We start from the raw sequence: 12,160 nt of genomic DNA, 5'->3' as shown, positions 1-12,160 counted from the left end.
AGAACAGAGGGTTGGAATTTTCAGCCTTACCCACCAGGCCTCTGGGAAGGGGGGAGGTGGCGAAGGCTGCAGATTAGCTCTATAAAAACTCCAACTATGAGATTTGGTGAGTTTCCAGGTTAGTGAATACATCCATTTTCTGGAAGCGTGGCACATCCCAGTTCCATGAGGACAGAAGTTCCTATGCAGATCTCACCCTGCATACTCCTTTTGTCTGTATCCTTCATACCATCTTTTATAATAAACTGGTAAAAATAAGTAAATGTTTCTCTGAAAGTTCTGTGAGCTACTCTAGCAAATTAATTGAACTCAGTCAGAGAGTTGTGGAAACCTCTGATCTATAGCCAGTTGGTCAGAAGCACAGGTAATGGCCTGAACTTGTGACTGACATCTGGAGCGGGGCATGGGGACAGTCTTGTAAGACTGAGCCCTTAACCTATGGAATCTGACACCATCTCCAGGTAGAAAGTTTTGGAATTGAGTTGATTGCTTGATGGTGTTGAAAAATACACCTCAGAGCCTCTATCTGGAGCTCACAACACCCTCTAACTCCCACTCCTATGATCATCCAGGCTCCTGTCTGTCTTTCATCCTGCCTGGCTTCCTGCTTGTTACTCCATTCAAAGGCCAGCTCCTCCAGGAAGGTTTCTCTCACATGGGCTTGAACCTTGGTTGAAATCACAGTATTGCTCTTAATAACCCAACTTCTGTGTGCCTTGGTTTCCTGGCCTGTCAAATGGGATGCCAATAGGAATTTTCCCCTTAGGATTGTTGTGTGCAATGCTCAGCACAGAGCCTGGCACGTAAATGCTCAGTACACGTTGTTGGGAATCTCTTTCTCCCATACACCCATATAAGCACATTGTACATTTGTTTATGATCATAAAATAAAAATGATGATGACGTGAAGAAGCCTTCTCCTGTGGACAGGCTTCTACATAATTTCTAATTATTATCTCATAATAATACGACAATAGCTACTATGCACTGAGTGTCAACCATGAGCAACTGGCTCTTGAAATATACAAAGTAATTTAATCTTCAAAGTGACAAGGTAGATGTTATTATCTGAATTTATAGGAATCAAAGTGTCAGAGTATCAGTAAGCCTCCATCTGGCCCATACATTGCCACCGTGGGAGCTGGAGAGAAAGGGGGAACCCTTGCAAACATAATGCTCAGCTGTGGGTAATAGTCTTTGGTCTCTACTCAGGAGTCTCCTGTTTTCTGCCAGCAGCCAAACTCATTAGCTTGTCAATGGGGTAAAATGAAATCCCAGACTTGACACCTATGGCATAGCCAAAGTGAATTTAATTTAGTTTCTCAAAAAGGTATGCCCTGAAAGACATCACAAATACTGTTCTCTCTGCCTAGAACATTTCACCCCTTTTCTTCTTTTGGTCACCTCCATTAGTTTCTCTGGGAAGCCGTCTCCCCTGTCTCCCTTTCCCCATCCCTCAACTGTGGTATTTCCCCCTCTTCTAAATTCCGACAGAGCCTTCTGTTTCTTGGCTCATAGCACTTCTCACAATGTGTTATAATTGCCTGTTTTTTTACTTGCTCCCTTTTCCCCCAGTAAAGCAGGATCTATGTGAGGTCAGAGATAGTGTCATCCAAAATACATCCTAGTACATTGCCTGGTATACTAAAGGTGCTTCATAAATATTTATGGGATGAATACAGTACTACTATAGTGATAAGCATAAAGCACTATAAAAGCACAAATGGAAGTCATCTAAATCAGACTGGAGTCTAAGAAAGGCCCTGAAGGAAACCAGAATATGCCACTCAAAATATGCTTCTTTGACAGAAAAATTATTTTGAACTGAAGGCAATTAAGAGGCAGTAAATCCTAAAGGCAGGAAATAGTTCCTTTCCTAGAGACAGACTCTCAACAGGCCAAAGACCAAAGACCAGGCACCAGAGGAATCTGCAAAGTTGTTAAATTAATCCTTATCTTTCTCATTAAGGGAGATAAAGACTACCTAGCCCTAGCTGGACTAACCCTAACCTGAACCACTCTGTCAATTCTTCACAAATTATTGTTTGTCTAAAAGATACAAAACCTTCCTTCTTTGGTCTCTTCTTCAGATATTCGTTCTCTTGTGAAGACTCCCACATATACGTAAAAATAAAATAATATTTATATGCTCTTCCAGGACACCAGGGTGGCTCGGTCGGTTCTGTGTTTGACTCTCGATTTTGGGTCAGGTCATGATCTCAGGGTTGCAAGGTGGAGCCCTACATCAGGCTCTGCCCTCAGTGGGGAGCCTGCTTGAGATTCTTCTCTCTCTCCCAAATAAATAAATAAATAAATAAATCTCTAAAAAAATATTTGTATGCTTTTTTTCCCTGCTAATCTTTGTCAGTATAATTCTCAGACCTGGCTAGGGATCCCCAAGACAGTTGAGGAAAACGTTTTCCTGTCCTACAGCCTCCCAGAAAAGAGGACAGTTGAGGTTGGTCTGAAGGGCAAGTTGATTAGGTAGGCTGAGTAGGGAAGGAAGGGAAAAGGTTGTTTCAGTGAGAATGGTAAATGCACTCAGAAAAGCAGATGCCTTTAAGAAACTGCATATCCTACAGTTTGGCTGCAGCTAGGGTCAGAGGGTGGGTTGGAGTGGCAGGAAATAAGGCTGCCCACCAGGTAGGCAAGGGCTGAATCATGAAGTTTGTATTTCATCTAGAATAGATTTTTGTTTCAGGTCTGGACTTTTTGGATCTTTTCCCAAAGATCAGAGGTACATCCTCTTAAGTGTGTCATAACATGAAATGGTGAGGGTCACCTAGGTGGTTCAGTCCGTTAAGCATGGCACTCTTGATTTGGGTTCAGGTCGTGATTTCAGGGTCCTGAAACCCAGCGCCGGGAAGGGGCTCTGCCCTGGGCCTGGAGCTGGCTTGGGATTTTCTCTCTCCCTCTCCCCCCAAACCTCCACAAGCGTTTTCTCTCTTTCTAAAAAAATAATAACATGAAACGGTGAGATGCAGGAAAAAGAAAAATAACATAGGTACAATGATGCAATGATGGTTCCTCCTTTGGGAAGCCTGAGCCTCTGTAAGACAGTGGTGATACTATCCGCCTCCAGTGTTTGGTGAGGGTTAAAAGCAGAAACTTAGGGGAGGCCGGGGTAGCTCAGTCATTAAGGGTCTGGGGTCATGACTGAGCTCCGGCATAGGACTTCCTGCTCGGCAGGAAATCTGCTTCCCCCTCTCCCACTCCCCCTGCTTGTGTTCCCTCTCTCTTGTCAAATAAACAAATAAAAATATATTTTAAAAAAAGAAAGAAAGAAAAAGAAAAGAAAAAGGGCACTCACTTAGGTTAAGTGCCCGATACGTGGCGTTACTCAATAAATGCTAGTTTTCCCTTCTCTTTTTCCTCTGGACCTCATCCGCAAACTGGGTGGAGGCCCAGGTGTTGTCACGCGCCAGCCCCGCGTGCAGGCTCGCCCGGCCGGGAGAACCCAGCGGCGCCCGCGCAGCCCTTCGGTGCGTCGAGTTCGGCTCGGTGCGGCGTGGGGGCGCTCTAGGCTGCACCTGGAGCTCTATGGTCTTTTTAAAATTTTTTTGTTCCCACCCCCCCACCTTGCCCCGGAAGTGGTTCCGCGGCAGGGGTTGGTAAGGTCGGGCCATGGTGGGGCAGAGGTTGGGAAGATGGCGTGGCGAGGCTGGGCGCAGAGAGGCTGGGGCTGTGGCCAGGCGTGGGCTCAGCCGGCGGGCGGCCGCAGCCGCGAGGAGCTCACTGCGGCTGTGGTCCCGCCGCGACTGCTCGGACGCAGGTAATGACCGCCGCTCCGGGCTGCTTTCCCCTCGGACCCTCAGCTTCGGCCGAGCATCCTCGGGGGCGCAGGCCACGTAGGCCTGTGGGGCTGTCTTGACCTCACCCATCTCTTCCTCTCTCTGTCCCACTCTTCCCTCTCGCCTCGCCAGCCCTCGCTTCTCGCCGTGCCACCGTGCCCCCAGCCGGGGTGCCCAGTGACCGACCCCGGCGCAGCTTTCCGTGAGCCCGCGCCGTCTACCCCTTTCCCATCGGGAAGGACGTGAGGGGAAGGGGAAGTAGTCTCTGAGGGCTGCGTGCCACGCCTCATAATCCCGCGAAGAAGGTATTGAACCCATTTTTTCAAGTGAAGCAGTTACACAGATAATACAGTGGCAGAACCGATTCGCTATCAGCCTTTATAAACCTGTGTTCTGCTACAAGTTACTTTCTTCAGCGTTTAGAGAACTAAGGGAAGACGGAGTCAAAGGGCATTTGCCCTCTTCACAGTCATAGAGAGGCTTTTCTGTTGAAGAATGGAGAGCTTGGAATATTTAGTTTCCAGATGATTTGGAAAGAAAACTACAGTACTGGTTTTCCCAAGTAGAAGCTGTATGAAGAGTATGCTTCATCAGTATTTGCTGCTTTTAAGTCCGTTCTGAAGAGGAATAAAGTCCCTCAGCTGTCCAAGAGTTTGATGTGTTTTTTACTTGAAATTTGTTCCTGTTCTTTAATCCAGAGTTGCAGCCTTCCCAGTTTTCTGAGTTGGTTCCAGATGCCTGAAATCCCATCTGATTGATGGTAGCAAGTTAAGGTAGAATGTTCAACAGAGGGGCTAGCCAGTGGCAAATAACAGAGGCTCCAATATGGTGGAGCTATTGCTTAATTTTAAGAATCACCAGGAGTGTTTGTAGACTATATTTCCCAGGTCCCTGCCTAGTTCTGTCAAGTCAGAAGTTGGTGGGTGGGTGGGGGGGGGGGAGTCGAAGAACCTGTAGTGCTTGCAAGCACTCCCAGGGGAATTGGATTAGGGATTTGTGAAAACTTGCATACATTGTATCTTAACTTCATACACCTTAACTTGGAGCTTCGCTAATCTTAAACTCCTGGGGAGATGGAGAATGAGGAGGTCAGGTGGAAGTAGTGATAGAGTTCAGCTGTCCAGATTGCAGAATTTATTCCAAATCCCAGCCAAAATTGCATGGTCGAGGGGGAGGAGGTATGAATATGGCTATCAGGAAGCAACAGGTATGGTAATATTAAAAATATGTGTTAGGAAGGGAAAGCAAAGGAAATATAACTTGATTAATGAAGAGCCTCCAGTATAAATTGGAGACCATTTGGAAAAAAAAAAAAAAAATGGTGTGATGTTGACAATTAGCCCCTATTTTTTTTTAACGTTTTCTGTTTATTTGTAAAGTTCGAAAATGACATTTTTGTGGTTGCATAGAAAAATATGCGTTTCAAGAGAATGTAGGTAAACCTGAAATAGAGTATATACCTGCTCACCTCTGGAAATAAGCACTTAATAGGAAGAATGAGTTACCTTGTATGTAACTTTATTTGGTCTGCTTTGACTTCCTGTGGTTCTAAGATTAGTATACAGAAGAATGAAGTTAGAGATAAGAAGCAGAGTTAAAAAGCAGAGTTCTGGGCCCAAGCCTTGTGTTTCTGATGTGATAGGCCTGAAGCATGGCTGAGAATTTGCCATACAGGTAATGATATGAGTTCTGTAAACTGTGGCAGGCCCAGTGCAGCCCACCAGCTAAAAATGGTTTCTACGTTTTTAAAGGGGTGTAAAACAAAACAGTATGTGACATATGTTTTCTTCATAAAAACTAAAATATTAACTATCTGTCTCTCTACAGACAAAGGAAAAAATCTCAGGCTCTTCAGAAACTTTACCATTGTCAAATTTCTGGCAGCACTTCTAAGAAATGGTTTAGACTTAAAAGAAGCCTGTATAATTTCAGTTGTATGGAACTAAGAGAGTAGTTGGTGGTTCAGCTATTTTCCCTGTTTAATTTACCATTTATTGACTCCAGATGGGTTTTAAGAAAATTTTGTCATGCAAATGTTTATGTAGAATTCCCCACTCCCCTAAATATATTTATTTTCTTTTAAAGTGGAATGAATCTATTGTGTGTATACTTGGACATACGTTATCTCCATTTGAACAGTAGGCCATTTCTACTTCATAAAAATCTTTAGAAACATAGACATTAGTGCTGACTTGTACATATATCTAAGTTGCACTGTTAAAAATTCACAAAACTATGTTTTTACTAACCATTAAACCAATTAATACATAGGTTTGACTTCTTCTGTTTAAAAGTTAGGGGATCATGTTGGGACGCCTGGGTGGCTCAGTTGGTTAAGCAGCTGCCTTTGGCTCAGGTCATGATCCCAGCGTCCTGGGATCGAGTCCCACATCGGGCTCCTTGCTCGGCGGGGAGCCTGCTTCTCCCTCTGCCTCTGCCTGCCATTCTGTCTGCCTGTGCTCGCTCTCTCTCTGACAATAAATAAAATCTTAAAAAAAAAAAAAAATAAAATAAAATAAAATAAAAGTTAGGGGATCATGTTAAAAAACTGAACCATAGGGCACCCGGGTGGCTCAGTAGGTTAAAGCCTCTGCCTTCGGCTCAGGTCATGATCTCAGGGTCCTGGGATCGAGTCCTGCATCAGGCTCTCTGCTCAGCGGGGAGCCTGCTTCCTCCTCTCTCTCTACCTGCCTCTCTGCCTACTTGATCTCTGTCTGTCAAATAAATTAATAAAATCTTAAAAAAAAAAACTGAACTGTAACAATTATATGACTAGTGGTAAGTCAGGTATTGATGAGATCTTCCCACTTTGAGCACATTAGACTGCTTTCACAAATGACTGGTTATTGGTGGAAGGACTAAAGCAGCAGAGCTAAAAGGCAGGTCTGCCTTCATGAGTTGGTATATACTTCTAATGACCCTCTCCTCCCATTCCACTCTCTGTACCATCCATTTTATCATGTTGTTTGTCTTTGTTTTCTGAACTTATTTCAGGTAAGTGATTCATTAAGTCTTTTTTTTTAGATTTTTATGTATGTATTTGAGAGAGAGAGAGAGCGAGTGGGATAAAGGGTAGAGGGAGAAGCAGATTGCTTGCTGAGCCCTGGGAGCCTTACACGGGGCTTGATCCCAGGATTCCAGAATCGTGACCTGAGCTGAAAGCAGATACTTAACCGACGGAGCCATCCAAGTGCCCCTAAGTCATTTATTTTTCCATCTTTTGCACCAATATGAATGAGTAGAGCTAAAGAGCCTAAGCTTGTAAATATGGTCTCAAACATTTGGAATTAGAAACATTTATCATGCTTTTCCATGTTTTTGCATTTTAAGAAATGTAAAACAAAAGCTCCATAAGGTCAGAATGTACCTTGTCCTATAAGGTATGATGAAGTACTTCATCTAAAAGCATTTTTGTAGTAACTGAAAACCCAACTCCAACCAAATTCCTAAGCAAATTAGGAAAATTTATCAGTTTATGCAGTTAAAAAGTCCAGAAGTCAGCGTGCTTGGGTGGCTCAGTGGGTTAAAGCCTCTGCCTTCGGCTGAGGTCATGATCTCAGGGTCCTGGGATAGAGCCCCGTGTTGGGCTCTCTGCTCGGTGGGGAGCCTGCTTCCCCTTCTTTCTCTGCCTGCCTCTCTGCCTGCTTGTGATCTCTCTCTGTCAAATAAATAAAATCTTAAAAAAAAAAAAAGTCCAGAAGTAGCACTGGCTTCTAATGAGGCAAGATTTGGTGTTTTAGATTGTCACCAGGATTCCATTTTTCTCCAGGGCTTGGCTCTGCTTCCCAAACATTGGCTTTATTCTCTCAACATGCTCTCCTTGTCGTAAGATGGCTGTCAGAAGTTCTTGGGGCTATATACTTCTAGGTTCACATCCAGCAGAAAAAGTTTTCCAGTATTACAGACAAAATCTTGAAATTCACTGGACCAGATTGGCCTGATTGGGATACATGTCCATCCTTGAATCCCTTGAAGTTGTCAGAGAGTGGAGTCTGTAGATTGGCTAAAGCCAGTCAGGAGCTTGGTGTGCCTCTCCCAACCAAATGGCTGGAAATTCCAGCGTACTATCAGGGGAGAGGGGAAAGGACCTGGATGCTGGGAGTCAGTGAGAAACTCTCACTATTGTCCTCTATGATGAAACTTTTGTGTTCGAATTCTTTGTTACAAATCTGAATTCTTGTTAGTCCTGGTCAGATAGGATTACACTGTAAATAACTATTCGAATTTAAGTAGAAATTTTGTTAGGGATTAGGTTCTTGCTCCTTGCTATTGAAAGTGGATTGTGAACTAGCAGTTTAGGCATTATCTAGGACGGGAGTGGCAAACTTATTTTGTGAAAGGCCAGATAGAAAATGACAGGGCCACATATGGTCTCTGTCACATACTCTTCTACTTTATATCACTCTTTAAAAATTCAAAAACCAATCGTAGCTGGCAGGCCCAAACCACCCTGCAGGCAGAAGTTTGTCAGTTTGTGAGTTTGTTTAGAAATGCAGAATCTCATATTTTCCCCACCCCAGACTTAGTGATTTAGAATCTGATATCAACAAGATCTCCAGGTGATTTGTATGTATACTAAAGTTTTCCTTAAACCTGAGGTAGATCAACCCTGGGTGAATATGAAAATCACCTGGGTAGCTTTTTAAAATACTGATGCCTTTGTCCCACCTCTGGAGACTCTAATTGCTAAGAAGTGGAGCCATAGCACAACATTTTTAAGAGCTCACTAGGCACTTCTAATATGTAGTACAGGGAAACAAAAGCTGTTTTCCCTCTACCAATCTTAGGTTCCTTGGCTCTGTAAATTAGACTGAGAAAAGATAGATTAGCAAGAAAAAAACCAGCTTATGAATATGTCCATTGCACATACACATGGCAGTACTCCCTAGTGAGTAGTACAGGGATGGTTAGAATTTGGGCTTATATTGCATTTTAAAGAAAGAACAGCAAAGTTTTAGAGAAATGACAAGAGAAAGGAAAAGGACTTTGTTCCTAGGGCAGCAAACTGAGGAGGCAGTATATCAGGGAACTAATGGGTATTAGGGCACTTAGTAGATTTTTCCTGGTGCCTTCTCTGAGCACATAAGGGTCTAGAGTTGTCTCATGATTCTCTTTTTCCTGGTAGAGGGTAGTGGGTATACCCTCACAAATTTATATCCTGTTTTTAGGCAGATGGGGGCAGAGCAGAGAGTTTTAATTATATCTGCTTCTCATTGGCCCTCAGCCCAAGATAGTCCTTATGGCAAAGTGTCATGTTCTGCTGCTCTTCAGGAACCAGGATTGAGCACTACTGTTCTAAGTCTAAGCTTTCATGGTCGTAACTGTCTCTGCTGCAACTGATGTGGTAGATTAAAATACATGGTCGTGGGGCGCCTGGGTGGCTCAGTGGGTTAAAGCCTCTGCCTTCGGCTCAGGTCATGATCTCAGGGTCCTGGGATCGAGCTCCGCATTGGACTTTCTGCTCATCAGGGAGCCTGCTTCCTCCTCTCTCTGCCTACCTCTCTGCCTACTTCTGATCTCTGTGTCAAATAAATAAATAAAATCTTTAAAAAAATAAAAAAAAATACATGGTTGTAATAATTCACAGCTACTCTCCTCCAGAGTTGTTGATTTCCCTGTTCCCTGAAGCTGGGTTGGTCTTGTGATTTGCTTTGATCATTAGCAAGTGGCAGAAATAATGTGCAAGGTCCAGAGTCTGGGCCTTGAGAGGCCTTGCAGCTTCTACTTTTTTCCCTCTTGGAATACTACTCCCACTACCATGATAGAAGCCCCTCCTAACCTGTTGATTACTGAGAGGCCATTCGGGCTGACTGACGACCAGTCCAAGCTCCTGGTGTGGGAGTGAAGCCAGCTTTGACTGCCCATCTACAGTCGAACACCCAAATGACGGATTGCGTGAGTGATTCTAGGGGAGACAGGAAGGACTGCCCAGTTGAGGGTGGCTAACTTAAAAAGTCTTGAGAAATAATTTTGGTCTCAGGACAGTTAAGTTTTGGGGTGGTTTGCAATAATACATGAGACAACTGGGGAAGCTTCTGTCAAATCAGGATCTGCTGACCAGAGTAAGTACTATGCTGCCTTCACCATTATTTTCGCTTGCAAATCAAATCAATGCATTATGTCTTGTCTTCTTACTAAACTCAATTCCGACTTCAGGTATTGAACCAGTGTAACAATGACCAAAAGGATACCTGGGAAATGAAGTTTTTAGCTTTCCGGCCCCTGTGGCATATGAATGTGTGCTAGTTAATAGAAATAGGTGTTTGGTGAACCAATACATTGTACTTAGTTCTGTCAAACAAGTTTTGTGTGTCCAACCGTAATTCCCCGATAGGTGTATATATTCTTTTTTTTTATGTGTATATATATATATATTTTTTTTTTAAAGATTTTATTTATTTGACAGAGATCTCAAGTAGGCAGAGAGGCAGGCAGAGAGAGAGATCTCAAGTAGGCAGAGAGGCAGGCAGAGAGAGAGAGGAGGAAGCAGGCTCCCTGCTGAGCAGAGAGCCCAATGTGGGGCTCGATCCCAGGACCCTGGGACCATGACCTAAGCCGAAGGCAGAGGCTTTAACCCACTGAGCCACCCAGGCGCCCCTTTTTATGTGTATATGTTCTTAATATATGTATTCTGCATCTGACCTTAACCCCAGGCTAACTTGTGTAATATATTCTCAGTGTCCTTGGCCCCACACGTATTTCTAAGGTAAATACTATTCTAGGAAAAAGGTCTGGCTTTGCTTCAAGTTTAGATTCCCAGATTGCTGGTGTGTTTATGTTCCTTTTCAAACATTGCACTTCAGAATTTTAAATGCGGTGATGAACTGTAGAAGAAGTAATCTTTATTTGAGCTGAGTGAATACTTGTCTTCTATTACTACACTATTGGCAATATAAAATAGTCTCATCTTTCACATTTCTCGGTCTAATAAGAAAAGAAAAGCCAGAAAACAACACTTAGTTACAAATTGTGATCTTTAAAGGGAACATATTCAGGATACCTGGGTGCTCAGTCGGTTCAACATCTGTCTTCAGCTTGGGTCATGGTCCCAGGGTCCACTTGTCTGCTTCTCCCTTTCCCTCTGCCTGCTGCTCCCCCTGCTTGTGCACTTGCGCCCTCTCTCTGTCTCTGACAAATGAATAAAATCTTAAAAAAAATAATAAAGGGAACATATTCCTGTTACTTTATGTCACACCTTTGTTTTTTGGCCCCAAAGTGGTGGTAGTACTTTATTTACTAACCCAGCTCTATGTTATCTTGAATTGTTTAATAAAAATTAAATCCCCCCCAAAATAAATAAATAAAAATTAAATCCAATTATAAAGGATTAACATTTGCCACTTTAAAGATGTTAATAGTGATGCATTTGGCTGTAAGTAAATTTACTGGTTAAGTAAGTGAGGGGGGATAGTTAGCATAATATGGTGGAGGTAAGTGGCTACTGTCTTTGCTCAGCTCAAAATTATCAAGGTTAGTGTTTGAATCCCTTAACCTTTCTCTTGGCATTCTGGGTAACTGCCTGAAGAAATCTAGGCATTACATTCCTTATTGAAGGCAAAAAGAAGGGGCAGAGGTATGACATTGCTGAAATGTCCGTTTTTATAGATAAATCTTTCCCAGAGGTACATAAAAATTCTTAAGTCTCTCATTTTGTCAGAACTCTGTAATATGGCCACCCTATGCCTTAAAGGAGGCTGGAAAAGTGAAGATACTAACCTTTCTAGCCTCTGTAGAAAAAGGCAAGAGAAAAAGAAATACAGATTTGGGGTTAGCTGTTTAACTGTATTTGGCAAAGGATATTCTTAAATTTTTTTATAAGATTTTATTTAGTTATTTGTCAGAGAGAGTGAGCACAGGCAGACAGAGTGGCAGGCAGAGGCAGAGGGAGAAGCAGGCTCCCCGCTGAGCAAGGAGCCCAGTGTGGGACTCGATCCCAGGATGCTGGGATCATGACCTGAGCCGAAGGCAGCTGCTTAACCAACTGAGCCACCCAGGCGTCCCTTAAATATTCTTGATACTAGTAAGAGAGCCACGAAGGGAGTTCAGAGTTATTCAAAGCAACATTGGCTTTTTTGAATAAGTGCATCACTTTTCAAAATAGATTTACTTGAAAGGAGTAGCACTTATTTGGAAGTATAAATTATGGATTATTAAAGTTTCAAGGCAAATTACTTTATCGCCATAACCCATCCTCAGCATGTGACTTCTGAGAAGTGAAACTGTGGAGTGGACTCTGTTGAAGAAAGAGCATACTAGGCAAGTAATAGTAATAATAGTCACTATGCCATTTTTCTGAGTTTCAGTTTTCTCCAGATGCCTACTAGACACCACCTGGGTATCCTACAAATGCTAGCAATACTTTATTTTGT

At 43.1% G+C, this 12,160-nt stretch overlaps 1 protein-coding gene across 2 annotated transcripts in view; it reads left to right on the top strand.

Annotated features, from left to right (window-relative positions):
* The first annotated feature begins 3,603 nt into the window (after positions 1-3,603).
* PARL (presenilin associated rhomboid like) overlaps positions 3,604-12,160 on the top strand; it is a 50,479-nt gene continuing 41,922 nt past the window's right edge. For both annotated transcript variants that reach the window (XM_032875472.1, XM_032875471.1), the window contains exon 1: positions 3,604-3,772. In XM_032875472.1, coding sequence (XP_032731363.1) covers positions 3,648-3,772 — 125 coding nt within the window. In that variant the 5' untranslated portion in view covers positions 3,604-3,647. The remainder of the gene's footprint in view (positions 3,773-12,160) is intronic.

This window comes from Lontra canadensis, unplaced genomic scaffold, assembly GCF_010015895.1.
Source record: "Lontra canadensis isolate GAN:19392208 unplaced genomic scaffold, GSC_riverotter_1.0 scaffold56, whole genome shotgun sequence".
Classification (NCBI taxonomy): Eukaryota; Metazoa; Chordata; class Mammalia; order Carnivora; family Mustelidae; genus Lontra; species Lontra canadensis.
Note: the sequence above shows the minus strand (reverse complement) of the source record. Positions and strands in the feature narration are given on the sequence as shown.